The sequence below is a fragment of the Labeo rohita genome, chromosome 4, assembly GCF_022985175.1.
Source record: "Labeo rohita strain BAU-BD-2019 chromosome 4, IGBB_LRoh.1.0, whole genome shotgun sequence".
NCBI classification, from domain to species: domain Eukaryota; kingdom Metazoa; phylum Chordata; class Actinopteri; order Cypriniformes; family Cyprinidae; genus Labeo; species Labeo rohita.
In genome coordinates, this window is record NC_066872.1 from 24,442,309 (window position 1) to 24,458,376 (window position 16,068).

At 37.3% G+C, this 16,068-nt stretch overlaps 1 protein-coding gene across 1 annotated transcript in view; it reads right to left on the reverse strand.

The window, feature by feature from the left end:
• Positions 1-2,388: 2,388 nt before the first annotated feature.
• Positions 2,389-16,068, reverse strand: part of metap2a (methionyl aminopeptidase 2a) — an 18,671-nt gene continuing 4,991 nt past the window's right edge. Inside the window, exons 3-11 of the mRNA XM_051108569.1 lie at positions 15,870-15,935; positions 10,624-10,726; positions 9,745-9,906; positions 9,346-9,527; positions 6,643-6,737; positions 6,471-6,567; positions 6,279-6,382; positions 3,340-3,455; positions 2,389-3,114 (exon numbers count right to left, since the gene is read on the reverse strand). Of these exons, the coding sequence (XP_050964526.1) occupies positions 2,862-3,114; positions 3,340-3,455; positions 6,279-6,382; positions 6,471-6,567; positions 6,643-6,737; positions 9,346-9,527; positions 9,745-9,906; positions 10,624-10,726; positions 15,870-15,935 (1,178 nt within the window). The 3' untranslated portion in view covers positions 2,389-2,861. The remainder of the gene's footprint in view (positions 3,115-3,339; positions 3,456-6,278; positions 6,383-6,470; positions 6,568-6,642; positions 6,738-9,345; positions 9,528-9,744; positions 9,907-10,623; positions 10,727-15,869; positions 15,936-16,068) is intronic.

Here is a 16,068-nt window from a genome sequence, read left to right on the forward strand (position 1 = left end):
CTAAAACGCAGAAACTATTCATAAACCTAAAACGATTGTTACGTAAACAGTAGGGCTGTCACTAACAATTTAGGTAATCATGTAATCGGTTGATTATTCTGATGATTAATCGCTATGTGGTAAAAAGAGAGGCTATGGAAGGCCAAATGGTTCAAAAATGTTAAACACGTGAAGTATGTGTATTTCATGTGCTAAATACTTGTTGTTTGCATGTTTTTAACACACTGATTTTTCATAAGCAACGCGTGAAATACCCGTATAATACGTGCTGTTTACGCATTTTTATTCCATGGTTTGTCTGAATCCTGGATTCGATTGGCTGGCAAGTATGCAGTAAAACCATTTAATGCACAGGTAGTTCCAAGTCAGTTTAATCACTGTTCTAAATGAATGCGCTGCTTTAATTGACGCACACTAACCCAACACACATCACTCGCACATAAACACACACAGAAAGAAAGAGGTCGGAGATCACAGATTGTGCCGTGCCAACACATAAACTTCTTGTCAACGATTCCCCATGATTTTTATTAATTTTGATTTTTTAATGATTTTTACACAACTATCATTTCTCTCTCTCCCTCTCTCGATAATTTATTTAAATAAATGCTAGAATTCATTCAAATAAATGTGATCTTACCGCACTATTTCACCTCTGTCTGATTTGAAGCGGGCAGAATGCTAGAGCTAAGGTGTTGTAACTGACGAATATAACTGTCATTTTTACCCATTTGGTCAAATATTGCGCTGCAAAGAGCAATACTAGTTTTAACTTGTCTATAACTTGGCATATGACCATGGAATAAGCTGCATAATCAACGGCTTATTGTGCATTAAAGGATTTTAGATTTGAAAAGGATATTAAAGATTCTTTGCCTCCGCATTGTGCATTTAAAATCCTTTAATGCACGGAAAACTATTGATCACTTACGTGTTGTTGACTTGTTAATATTAATGTGAGTTAGTGTTAATGTCATATTTTTGAACCATTTGGCCTTCCATATTGGGCAATGCAATTGCAGTGAATGTGTGATATCGCATCTTCCGCACAAGTTGAAAATTTTCAACTCAAGCGGAAAACTGGCATGAAAATTTGCCCTCCACTTCGCATCGAGTGCTTCTTTGCCTCCGCATTGTGCATTTAAAATCTTTTAATGCACGGAAAACCGTTGATTATCCCTTACTTATGTGTTGTTGACTTGTTAATGTTAATGTCATGTTTTTGAACTGTTTGGCCTTCCATATTGGGCAATGAAATCGCCATTAACGTGTGATATCGCATCTTCCGTGCAAGTTGTAAAATTTCAAACCAAGCGGAAAACTGGCATGAAATTTAGCCCTCCACCTCACGTCGAGTAGTTCTTTGCCTCCATGTTGTGCATTTAAAATCCTTTAATGTACGGAAAACATTTGATTATCTCTTACTTGCATGTTGTTGACTTGTTAATGTTATTGTGTGTTAGTGTTAATTTCACGTGTTTTTGAACCGTTTGACCTTCCATATTGGGCAACGCAATTGCCATGAATGCGTGATAGTGCATCTTCCGCGCAAGTTGAAAAATTTCAACGCAAGTGGAAAATTCGAATGACACGTTGTCGCGCAAGCAAATTAGTAAAGAACTTATTGACATATCCGCTTGTATCAGAAAATGGAGGAAAGCATTACGCAATGATTTTATGATGATTTTTTTTTATCCTTCCCACAAGTAACATAGAGCGATAATTCGATGAGAATATTCGCTTTGCATTTGGTGTGCACACAGTGTAATTCTTATTTAATATCGACCAAACAACATTTAATTCAAATGTTCACTTAATTAATTTTTTAGCCATTTCTTTACGACAGCCACTGTAATTTATGAATATGAGAACATCAAAACGTGTCAAAACCCTCTGAGCGAGGGTTTAAACTTTTATTTTGAAATCGCGATGAAAAGTTAGCATATTTAGAAAGATATCGATGTATCTTCCTGTGTTTACGTAGGTTTATAAATTATTTACCTAATATTTCTAATGAAATAGTGGATGTTGCATTCCCAGATGAACGTTATAATAGACCTAAACTCATTTAATATGAGCGGCGCCGCTCTTAGCATTATGCTTTATTATGATTTTTAAATGGATTTAATATTATTCTGCCTTGGAAAATGGTCTAATAATGCATTTCATAAATTCTCGTTCATGGAATGCGCCACTTCCAGTATTTTTCCGGTTACTCGACATCGGGAAAATACAATCCAGGTTTTTTGTTTTTTTTTAATCAAGTACTCAAATTGAATCGAGGATTGATTGTGACAGCCCTAGTAAACAGCTGTGTCATGCCAAATGCATAAATGTGCAAATCTATACACTAAATGATCATTTGATCAAGATTCAACCTGTAAAGAACTACAAACAATTTGAAGTATTGTACAATTTATTTAGTCTTTTTTTAAAAAATAATTCAGGGAGTTCAAAATGTAATAGGTACTAGATGAGACAGTCATTTGATATTATACAAATATCAAAAAAACTGTTGAAAAGCTGTGCGCATCACGTATTTATTTCCTGATGAATTAGTTGTTTTTCCTCGCAAAAGCCCTTCAGTGACGTGTAAAGCCAAGCAGCCATACTCTTTACATTCTCTCATTCACTACACAGAGTACAACTGAGTATAAAGTCTATCTCGCTCACTTCGAAAACATTACTTCGGGCACTAACTCGTACCCATGCATAGTAGTTTCATGCCTAACTTAATGCTGAGTATATGCTGTACAGTCACAGCAGTTTGGGTTTAAACTAGTTTCTTTAAAGAATGCCTATATGTTTGTGAATGTTTTTTGCATGGGACTGAAGTGTGAGTGTCTCTGCATATGTACGTCTCAGTAGTCGTCTCCGCGGCTCACGACTTCCTTGCACGTGGGCCTGAGAAGGATGGTGTGTTCGAACTGAGCCGTGTACGAGCCCTTGGCGTCACAGAGAGGAGGGTAGGGGTCGATGATGCCCAGGTCGCACAGGTTCTTCAGGGCCATCAGGTACTTGCTTTCACCCAAACGGTCGAGCCAGCGGCGACAGAACGCCAGGGTGCCGAAGTTCTCGTTCACCACGTTTAGCAAGTGTTTTGCCCTGGGAAGCCTTAAGTACATTAAAGAATGATTAGAAAAATGTCATTAAAAGTAAACTATAGCATAAACTGCTGCATTTTACTAAATGCATTAATTATTATTGCTGTGTAATCACAACTTTCTATGTGTAAATAGTTTGTACACTGTCTGTAAACCTTAAACTATTGCGTAAATGCTGCTGTTTTCCTCTAGAAATGCACCTAAGTATGAACTGCTGACTATCATTTGCTCTCACCTGATTGGCACATGTCCCACATCAAAGTTCTTCATGTAATGCGAGCAGTCCATGTCATCGTGCACCACTCCTTTACCAGTGCTGCCAAACGTCTCAATAGCATACACCTCCCCCTCCTGGGCGTGAATGGATATTAATAGAGAGGCAGTCAAAATATTTACATATTTATTCTATAAACAGGATGATGAATGTAATAAAGTCCCATTTCATTATTTCAAATATTTAAATTCTTAAGTTTCACTTGTCAGAAAAGTATAATTACATAGCTTGCGCAATCAGGTTTTTAAAGGGACAGTTCACCCAAAAATGAAAATTCTGTCGTTAATTACTCACCCTCATGTCGTTCCAAAACCGTAAGACCTTCACTCATCTTCAGAACACAACTGAAGATATTTTTGATAAATCCTGAGAACTTTCTGACCGTGCATAGACAGCAATGCAACTACCATGTTCAAGTACTAGAAAGGTAGCAAGGACATTGTTAAAATAGTCCATGTTACATCAGAGGTTCAACCTTAATTTTTTTGGAGCTATTAGAATACTTTTTGTGCATAAAGAAAATAAAAACATAGTAGTTGTTTTGCTGTTTATGCAGGGTCAGAAAGCTTAGATTTCCCAGGAAATATCTTAATTTGTGTTCCGAAAATGAATGAAGGGCTTGGAACGACATGAGCATGAGTAATTAATGACAGAATTTTAGATTTTGGGTGAACTATCCTTTTAACACTGCAGTAAATGATGATAGTAGTATAAATATTGTCTATGTGAAATCGTAAGCAACAATGAAGGTTTTAAACCGTAGCATACTACATTATCGTTACTTGACCTTATGCCATAAATAACTTTTTTTTTTATGTTTTATATAAGTTTTGTGTGGTAAAACAATCCACGTGTTAAAGGGGGAAGTCCACTTCCAGAACAAAGATTTACAGATAATGTACTCACCTTCTTGTCATCCAAGATGTTCATGTCTTTCTTTCTTCAGTCGTAAAGAAATTGTGTTTTTTGAGGAAAACATTTCAGGATTTTTCTCCATATGATGGACTGCTATGGTGCCCCGAGTTTGAACTTGTAAATGATCCCAGCCGAGGAAGAAGGGTCTTATCTAGCGAAATGATTTGTTATTTTCATAAAAATAATACAATTTAAATACTTTTTAATCTTTGCTCTGCCTGAACTCTGACAGTTAGGGTATGTCGAAAAACTCTGATCGTATTTTCTCCTTCAACTTCAAAAATCATTTCAAAATCATCCTACATCGCTGCAGAAGAACCGACCCAGTCTTTGCAAAGTGAACATGCAAAGAAGATCAAACACCCTTAACAAAACAGTGATATAGGACGATTTCGAAATTGAGGGAGAACATGAGATGGGAGTTTTTTGACATACCCCTAACTGTCATGAACCGGAAAAAAACAGAGTTTAGGGAGAATAAGACAAGACGAGTGTTTGAGATTAAAAAGTATATAAATTGTCTTATTTTTATGAAAATAACTGATCGTTTTGCTACATAAGACCCTTCTTCCTTGGCTGGGATCTTTAACAACCGCATTTGGGATCGGTTGAAGCCACATGTAAACCACATTTTGGAAGTTCAAATTTGGGCCACCATATCAGTCCATTATATGGAGAAAAATCCTGAAATGTTTCTTCAAAAAACAATTTCTTTACGACTGAAGAAAGAAAGACATGAACATCTTGGATGACAAGGGGGTGAGTACATTATCTGTAAACTGTTGTTCTGGAAGTGGACTTCTCCTTTAAGTGGTGACGTAATGTGTTCAAAGAATGCACCAACGAACGCTGTTTCCAGGCCAAGCCTCAACTCATTTCACTTGAGAATATTTTCAACAGCCATTTATGAGCACTATTCATATTAAACATGTAAGCTAAACACTTTCAAACTTAGGTGTACACTACAGTCTCCATGTTCACAGCGTCCCAAACACAAATAATTTTTATATTTATTTATTTACATTTATATTTTCTTTGTCTGGCTATCTGGGATTTCAGTATGGAATTAAAGGTAGGATTACAATTTTTTTGGTAGTATAATATCACATTGTGAGTGTATATTAGCACCATTAGTTGTTTTCTCGTGTCATCTGATAGAGCGTTTGGACCCGGAAGTCACAGAAGAGGTGACACGTGAAGTCAGACTTAAGCGGAGAGCAGTATGATCAAGACAGATGTTAAAAACTGCAGCTATTACTTACTAATATTACTTCACTGTTTAAAATCAAACATGAGTTCCAGCGCAAAGCACGTTCCAATGTACCACCCACGGTATACTTCACATTAAATTTTACAGGAATGCTAATATGTGACCATGGACCACAAAACCAATCATAAGTAGCACAGGTATATTTGTAGCAATAGCCATAAATACATTGTATGGGTCCAAATTATTGATTTTGTCCTATCCTAACAAACCACACATCAATGAAAAGCTTATTTATTCAGCTTTCAGATGATGTATAAATCTCAATTTTGAAAAATTTACCCTTATGACTGGTTTTGTTGTCCAGGGTCACATATATGCTATCATTCCAGTGATTAATAACAAATGTGACAAGATAACAATCATATTACGTTTTAAGGAATTATAACCATGTCAAAGACATGGTTACAGCCTTGTTCTGGTTAATCTGTGAAGGTCAAGATGAGTGCGGTGCATTATGGAATACAGTTTTCCATGCGGCATTGTGCCATACTGCAGAAATAGTATGAGGAGTAATCTAGTATGCTATTCTAAACATAGCTAAAACGAAACGTACACCTTCAAGATTAGAGAAAGGTGTGAAATTCCATGCATATTGCACAAAGTACACATACTGCATACATAGTAAGGGTAGTATGCTATTCCAAGACATAGCCAAAGTGATATGGATACCTTAAATGCAATGCAAATGATATGACCTCAACAGACGCAAACACACCTCCATTCTAGTGGCTTCTCCTCCCTTCACTATAGGCACTGTTTTACCAGCATGTATCCGATACTGACCAATAGAGTGTCCGTTCAGATTCCGAATAGGTTTGACTGAGAAAACACACACAAGATGATGTGCACTTAAGGGATTAAACTTAATATTAAGCATTTGCAATAAATAATTTATTTCAGTTAATACCTTGATATGTTTTCCCATCTATTTCAACCTCGTATGACTCCATCACCTCCTGTATTGATTCTCCAACATCGCAAAGACGTACATCTATACCTGCACACTGTATAAAGAGAAAATGTTACTTCTGCGCACACACACACACAAGATCTTTATCATGTCAAATACACACACTCACCTTGATGCCTGTGTTGGTAGCATCTCTCACAGCCTCAAGCAAACGGTCAAACTTTGGATTGAAGGTGACAGTGAAGGCACAGTCAATGATCCTGCCTACAACACAAACACACACACATAGTACAACAATATTTATATTTAAAAGAAAAGTTCACTTCTAGAATAAAAATGTCCTGATAATTTACTCACCCCCATGTAATCTAACATGTTCATGTCTTTCTTTCTTCAGTCGCAGAGAAATTAAGGTTTTTGAGGAAAAACATTCCAGGATTTTTCTCCATATAGTGGACTTCAAAGGGATCTAACAGGCTGAAGGTCCAATTGTAGTTTCAATGCAGCTTCAAAGGGCTCTACACGATCCCAGCTGAGGAATAAGGGTCTTGTCTAGTGAAATGATCGGCCATTTTCTTAAATACAATAAAAATGTATATACTTTTTAACCACAAATGCTCATCTTGCACCAGCCCGACCTCACCCAAAACATAATGTTGGAAAAGTCACATGAGATGTACATGGAAGTACCAACCCAGTGTTTACAAAGCGAATGTGCAAAGAAAGTCAAATGCTCTTTACAAAAAAAGGTAAAACAACAATGTTGGATGATTTTGAAGTTGGAGGAGAAAATCAGATTACGTTTTTTGCCATATCTTACCTTTCTGAACGAAGTACACAGGCGTAAAACTAACCACATGTGACCTATCAGGGTCTTATCTAGCGTTAGATAAGACCCTGCGTTATCACGTAATGCATGAAGTAGCAGACGCACATTGCAGAGCTAGTGCAAGGTGAGCATTTATGATTAAAAAGTATATAAATCAGATTTTTTTTTAAAGAAAATGACTGATCATATCGCTTATTCCTCGGCTGAGATCTTGTAGAGCCCTCTGAAGCTGCATTGAAACTAAAGTTTGGACCTTCAACCCATTGGCCACCACAGACAGGGTTCATACAGATACTGTAAAATGAAATTCCAGGACTTTCAAGGACATTTCAAGCATTACTTTTTTCCTTTTCAAGGACTTCAATCAGAGACCTCGCTTAGCAAATAATGTCTTATCTTTCAAATTCTAAAAAAAGATAAATAGATAAATAAAAATATACTAACAAAAATGGTAAAAATAAAGTGACACACATGCAAAGTATCATTACTAAAGTTTTACAAAAGTATACCACACTTTTACTATAGTAAAAGCATGGTAAGTTTTCTTAAGGGATTTATATTTGTGTACTTACTTTCTTTTTTCTTTGTTTTGCTTTTATAACTGCACTGCCTTAATGGTTTGATATTTTCTACTGTTAAAGAAAAAAGAATTCCGAATTCTGAAAAAAATTCACGTAATCACTCCGAAATCCTGATCTAAATCAAATGATTCGCGATGAAGTCCCAATCCAAGTCAAACGATTTGCGAACCCCTGAAGTTCTAATCTAAATCGAATGATTTTCCATACACGAAGTCCCAATCTGAATCAAATGATTCGCAATAAGTAATTTGAAGTCTCGGTATGAAACAAATGATTCGCGATACGCGATGCGTTTGAAGCGCTTCGAAACATTGAATCATGTTGCAACACTATAGTTTGACTGATTCAGAGTTTCGAAAAGCTCAGTTTCACCCATCACTACGTGCTTTTTAAACATCATTACAAACAATGTCGAAATTCGAAAATAAATGGCTCTATGATCGTTTTTTTTTGCTAGTAAATCGCTTGAAATGAATGATCGAAGTCATGAGTTTGAATCAATTGGAGCGGTTCCAGCATAAATGACTCACTCAATTGATTCGGTTCATGTGTTCCTCTTTTCGAGTCTTCAGCCATGTGTACAGGACACTGTCAGTACTACTATTGGCTTTGCTCGCTAGTTTTATGACGTTAACCGAAATAAGCGAAAAGGGTATGATGTTTATGTTTATGTTTATGTTTTTTTGTGTGTGTGTGTGTGAAAAATGTGCTCACTAAAAAAAAAACAACAAAAAAAAAAACACTTATTTCATAGATACACTGTCTTTCAATAATTCAAACACTTTTCAAGTACCCTTAAATTTCAAAAAGTACTTCCATTATGTGGAGAAAAATCCTGGAATGTTTTCCCCTTTCTTTACGACTGAAGAAACATGAACATCTTGGATGACATGAGACAGTAAATTATCAGGAAATTTTTATTCTGGAAGCGAGCTTCTCATTTGTGACCCTGGACCACAAAACCAGTCATAAGTGTAAATTTCTCGAAATTGAGATTTACACATCATCTGAAAGCCGAATCAATAGCTGTCCATTGATGTACGGTTTATTAGGACAATAAAAAAAACAATATTTGGCCGAGATACAACTGTCTGAAAATCTGGAATCTGATGGTGCAAAAAAATCTAAATTTTGAGAAAATCACCTTTAAAGTTGTCCAAATGAAGTTCATAGAAATGCAGATTACTAATCAAAACTTAAGTTTTAATATATTTACGGTAGGAAATTTACAAAATATCTTCACGGATCTTTACTTAATATCCTAATGATTTTTGGCATAAAAGAAAAATCCAGTGTATTTTTGGCTATTGCTACAAATATTCCCATGCAACATAAGACTGCTTTTGTGGTCCAGGGTCACATTTATTGAAAATATTTAAAAATGAACATAATTAGCATTACTGTTATCAATGGCATCTTAGCCAGCCCCCTTTTTAAAACAAAGTGACGCCCACGGCCATACCGTTAATGTGTGTGCCGAAATCAATCTTGCACACATCGTCGTACTGGAGGACAGTAGGGTCTCCGGCGTTTGGTGTGTAGTGAGCAGCACAGTTATTCAGCGAGCACCCAGTAGGAAACGCCAGGCCTGCATTCAGACCGTTCTCTTTGATCAACTTCCTACTGCAGTCCTCCAAACGCTCACTGAGAAAACATAAAAATAGGACAGGACCTGTCAAGGTCATTAATATCAAATCAAACAGCTGGACACAAATTGAACACTTGGGCTTGATTTCTTTTATGAAATGCATCACTTTGATATTTTCAAACCAAACTGGGGAAGTTAAATTTTAGCATTTCATCATCCTAAAAAATTTTTAACATTACAGGTTTACAGATATCAGTGTCATAATGAACTCACCAGATGTCAATCATAGTCATTCCAGGTTTGATCCAGCTCTTTACATATTGCCGCACCTGTCGATGGGCTTCGGCCGCCTGTCGGAAGTCATTCCACATCTCCTCATTGGCTTTATCCAACACTTGCTTTTCATCATTGCTCATTCGCCAAGCAGCGCTACGCCTGAGAGGTCCAAAAACACTTTATGATGTAGCAATAACATTTATTTACCTTGAGAATAACCATAATCGTATAAACACTATTAGAGATGGATGTGTAAATGTTTTCTCAAGCCATTATTTGGATTGGAACAGTCTTATAAAATCTTATATGGGGTATTTGATTAGCTGGAATAAAATGGAATGGCTCATTTTTGTGGACGTGCTATTAAATACTGCACCAGGATATTAAATAAAAAACTAAAATAAAATGAATAAAAAGTATTTTTAAGTAATATAAAATACATAAAAAAACAAAAACACAAAGTAAAAAATTAATATAAAATTCCTTCTGTTGAGACATTAAAAAAAATTCAACTTATGGCTGATTGGTTGTACCTGCTGTGATGATTATGATTTAGGTTAAGGCAAAGTCAGGTCATGATCATAAATTTATAGGGCATAACTGCTTTCGAAGACTGCCGCAGGACTCCAGTAAGAGACGAGATGATGTGAGGAAGTTTAAGTTTATGAGCTGTTCCTTGCTCACACAGCGATCACAACTATTTTTGGAGTACTTTAGGCGCGAGGGAACATGAGTGACCTCTATGTCAGTAGTCTCAGCGATATAATATTACACACAGCACAGGGTAATACGAGGTAGAGCGGTCTGTAGAAGTACAAGGTGACCTGAGGGCGTTAAAGAGTGTATTCACATTGAGAAAAGACAAAACATTCTTACCCATCCTGTGACGGAGGGTATTCACACTCCTGACCCACAGGAAACACACCGCTGGGGTACAGATCACAGATGGGGATGGATGGAGGGTCCGTTTGGGTTTTGGCTAGAGGAGAGACGGTAGATATCGACGTGAAAACAGCATCTTCATCAAATGCAAGGTATAGTTTATCCTTGTTTCATTGTGAACTTGTATGAATTTTATCCGTGGAACTTAAAAGAAAATATTTTGTAGAATGTTCACGCTGCTCTTTTCCATACAATGTAAGGCCGTGTGTTCACCACAGTGCTTTTAGCGGGCTGAACACACCAGGCGCTCTGCTGAAAATGCCTAGCTGTAAACATAGCGTTTTTTTTTTCTAGTTGAGACACTTCGGCTGCTATAATACGGGATATCCGCAGAAGTGTTAGTAGAATCTGATATCACAGCCAGTTTATTTCTGAATATGATATAAAATGGTGACACAATGTAAAGTACTTGCTCTGTCCCTTGTATTAAATGTGTTTGTTCTGTTGTTGTGCGTCTTGTTTTCGTCTGTTGCTGCTGTACAAGCAGAATGTTGTGGTTGGTCAGTGTGGTATTTGTCCCGCCCCTCCTCCACTGTGATTGGACGTCTGAGTAAAAAGTGACAGTGATGAGCGGTGCCTTTTACAAAAAGTTGAAGATTCTTCAACTCTCACTATGAGGAAAATATGCCAAGCACATAGCGTTCAGCATGAAATAGTGCCCCTGTTTTAAAGGAGAAGTCACTTCCAGAACAACAATTTACAAATAATTTACTCACCCCCTTGTCATCCAAGATGTCCATGTTGGTGATTTTTTTCTAAAAAAAAAAAAATCGGTATACTTTTTAACCACAAAAGCTTGTGTAGCACAGGCTCTCGGATGCATGTCCACAGGTCGTTCTTGAACGATTCATTCATTTTGAAGAACGAGTCGTTCAGTCGCGCATGCGCAATATCCTATTAGGTTCTGTACTAAAATTAGTTCACCTGTTTTTAGTCTTTGGGTTTTTCGAGTCGTTCGTTCATCTTATGGGGCTGTCACATGATGCTGATTTTGCTAAAATTAATGAAATGACTCAAAAAGATTTGTTCATTTTGCTGAACGAGACTCAAAGGTCAGAGTCAGTAAAATTATCTGAACTTCCCATCACTACTACGAATCATGTCTAAGTTCGTGTCTGTGTACTTCAGCTAAAAATGGTAGAGTATGGCGAAAACTCCATCCTATTTTGTCCAACTTTGTTCATCGTCTGACACGTTGTACCTTTTTGTTTGTAAACAGCGTTTGACTTACTTGCACTTTCTTAGTCTTTGTGCTTTCGATCTGATTCAATAGTGCGTCATGAACGCGCATGCCAGAACCTGCTACACAAGGTTTTGTGCTTTCAAAGTATACACATTTTTTACGAAAAAAAGGACAGATCGTTTCGGTAGATAAGACCCTTCTTCCTTGGCTGGGATCATTTAGAGCCCTTTGAAGCTGCAGTTAAACTGCATTTAGGAAGTTTAAAATCCTGAAATGCTTTCCTCAAAAACCAAAATTTCTTTACAACTGAAGACAGAAAGACATGAACATCTTGGATGATAAGGGGGTGAGTAAATTATTTGTGAATTTTTGTTCTGAAAGTGGACTTCTCCTTTAAGAAACACAGCACTGTCAGTGCCGATAGCCTTGTGGGCAGCGTGCTGACATACGGCGTTGTTGCGCTCCGGGCGTCCCGTGTTCGAATCCCGACTGAAGGACCTTTCCCGATTTAACCCTTCCCTCTTTCTCCCACTTCACTTCCTGTCAATTCTGATCTGTCCTGTCTCTATAAAGGCAAAAAATGCCAAAAAACGCAGCACTCTCATTGAAAACAACTGAAAAAAATACACTAGTTTTGGGGGGGAAAAAGGAAGCCCTTTGTTTGGACAGCATGTGACCATTTTAAAAGTTTCTACAAGGCCATTCACACACATAGACACACAGTCTGATTTGCTATCCTTGTGGGGACTAGTCTCAGCCTCAGACGTCACGCCCATGGAACGTTGGCTAAACATCTGGTGCATAAGGCACACTTAGCTGGAAACACTTCAAGAGTTTCAAAGTCGTCATCAGATTGGTTAGATTATACAGGATTCCGAAAAAGAAAAGTGCTGTGGTGCCAAACTCCCTCACGAAAGAAGAAAGCCGTCGTGTTTACAACTGTGATAACAAGCGCTTATCAGGATCAACTAAACGCTGAATTTTTAAAAATAAGTGAAAAATGTAAAGTTCACGGCATAGAATCTTTAAAATATGTCAGAGAGTTTTACACACCAATCTGTTATTGTGGCAACATTTCCCTGCCCCTAAACATGATGTGGCACAAAACGAAACGTGATTGGTTGCTGTACCTGTCAGTCATATGGCCTCTTAAGCGAGCCTTGGCCATTCAAAGCGGCCAAAGTTCCCAGACATTCAGCCATCAGTCTGAAGGTCTGGCTACATGAGACTATGTGGGGACTCTACATAGGCCAAGGGTGCCCAAACTCAGTCCTGGAGAAAGGGTGTCCTACAGGGTTTAGCTACAACTTGCCTCAACAACTAAGCCTCCAGGACAGAGTTTATGACCGCTGCCATAGGCATAATGGTTTTCCTACTGTACAAACCATATATTCTACTGCCCTACACCAACTCCACATCTAAACCTACCCCTTACAGAAAACGTTCCGCAATTTTACACTCTCAAAAAAACTCATTCTGTATGATTTATAAGCTTGTTTACCCATGGGAACCTCAATTTAGGGCCCCCTGGTGACACTAGTCCCCATGAGTCTGTGTGCATTCAGGTTTTAGTCCCCATCTGGACAGAAACACAAGGTCACGCACACAAAGCAGGTGAGACGCTGAAAAAGACACTAGCACAGTGGTCAAAGATGTTCATCTAGTGCATACTTTCATGAAAAAAACAACAATGGAAAAGCAGTGTAGAAGAAGGAATGTTTAAAAAACTAAAAAAAACCTAAAAAAAAAAAAAAAAAAACATGCACTATGTGAACATTCCTAAGTTGTGAGTTGCCTATAATGCCTATAGTGATATATTGGTGCCATATTAATAGATTTCTTTTCTAATTTATCAGTGTCAGTTGATATTAGACATTTATTGTGCTCATTCCCCTCCATTTTTAGTTTTTTGATTACCTTAAAAAAAAAAAAAACACTAATAAATGACACTAATAATTCATTGTTAAACGTAATCTTGAGTAAATAAAAAATTAATCTGTAAATTCAATTGTTGTGATCCCTAAATCAGGGATGCCCAATCTACCTTCCTGTAAGTTCATTTCCAACCCTGATCAAACACAACTGAACCAGCTAATTAAGATCTTCAGAAGCACTTGATGATTACAGACAGGTGTGTTTAATCATGGTTGAAACTGAACTCTGCGGGTAGGTATTTCTCCTGGAACAGGACTGAGCACCTCTGCCCTAAATTCACTTGTAGCATTTTAAATGAAAGATTTGAGTTTGAGTTGACAAATTCTTATTTCAATTTAATTCATTTATTGGTTATCAGCCATACTGGTTTAAAGGGACAGGTCATACAAAAATGAAAATTACCCCATGATTTACTCACCCTCAAGCCATCTTTGGTGTATATGACTTTTTTTCTTTTTGATGAATACAATCAGAGTTACAATAAAAAATGTCCTGGCCCTTTCAAGCTTTATAATGGCAGTGAATGGCTGTTGAGATTCAACAGTCCAATAAAGTCCATCCATCCATCATAAAAAGTATGTCATCCGCTGGAACGTGTGTTCTTTCATGAACGTGTGTTCGACAGTTAGCGAAAGCTAAAGATTACGGTTTATAAAGTTTTAAATATGGATATTTTTCTTACACAAACACATCAGTTCACTTCAGAAGACGCTTTATTAGCTCCTTGGAGCTGCGTGCAGTGCTTTTTATGATGGATAGATGCGCTTTTTTGGATTTCAAAATCTCATTGCCTACCATTATAACGCTTGGAAGAGCCAGGATATTTTTTAATATAACTTTGATTGTATTTGTCTGAAACAAGAAAGTCATATACACCTAGGATGACTTGAGGGTGAGTAAATCATGGGGTAATTTTTATTTTTGGGTGAGATATCCCTTTAAGACTGGAATATGCTACATGATTTTGCCCAGATATTAATTCTGGAGTAGTCTACTCTGCTGAAAGTCAAAGCCAGACTACAGATTTTATGCAGTCAGAGTTGACTGATTTCACAGAAACTCACGTAGACTGCATTTTTTAGCCTTAGACTATGATTCCATCCAAATGGAGGATATCAAACATGTTTGATACTTTAAGCTGACTCACATGTTGTTTCCACTTTTCACGTGCCTCTTAGTCAGCAAGTGCGTGCCTTGAGGTGAAAAATCTGTTCAGTCTGTGTTCTAGCCTTTATCGGTTTCATCCAGAATTTTGACACCATTATGCCTAAATTTGAGACTAAGACTTCCAAAAATGGCATTTAGGCAAGCAGTGCACTAAAATTTGAGACGAATATGGTTAAAAACATCATTTAGGTTGGTAGCTCACTAGTTTATAGATTAGACAATATATGTTTCTTACATATTTTTGTGTTCTAATATTTGCTGTAAGTGCTTAAACCAGGTCTAAAATGACAATGTTTTGTTTGAGTGAAAACACAAGTGTACATATGTAGTCATATGGACTAATTTAATAATACAGCTTAAACATTTTGCTGCTGCTTTTACTTTTGTGTATTTGTCAAACTAAATATTTTACCATTCTTATGAAGACCTGTCAGCTATATTTTAGTGAAGGTTTGTGGAAAAACTAACTTACTAACTAAATATCTGCTAAATAATGACAAAGCATTTGGTGACACTTGGGACCCGCACAAAATCCTCAGTTGAAATAAAGCCTGCACTGCAGGATTTTCCCAGAGGCGAAGCGATTTGGCTTTACGCCATTTCGCTGCATTGGCAGTCAAACCTGCTCCCTGCCCCCATCAACACCAGGACACACACGTGCGCACCTCACCGAATCGTACCGAGGTCCAAGTCCCGTCACACACTCAAAGGTGCTGCACTGACACAGTCCTGTTTTCACCGATAACTGATTACTACTCATTTCTCTTCAGCAGTCATTATCTAACATCTTGTCCAATCAGCAAAGAGCAAGGGCATTTTGGCAACTAATGAGCGCTGCTTTGACTCTGGTCCTGCGGGGAACAAAATGTACAAGGAGATGAGAAAAGAAACTTACGTCCTTTCTTCTTCTTTGTCTTCTTTTTCTTCTTTTTTCCAGAGGCGTTATCAGCCTCCTCACCGTCTGAGACACAAGTGATGTGCAATTAAAGTGACAATATTCACAATGGGCCACTGGCAAACTGTATAAAGTAAACAATTGGGAAATAAATAAATAAATAAAAATGAAATATCCTAATATACTAACTAATGAAAAT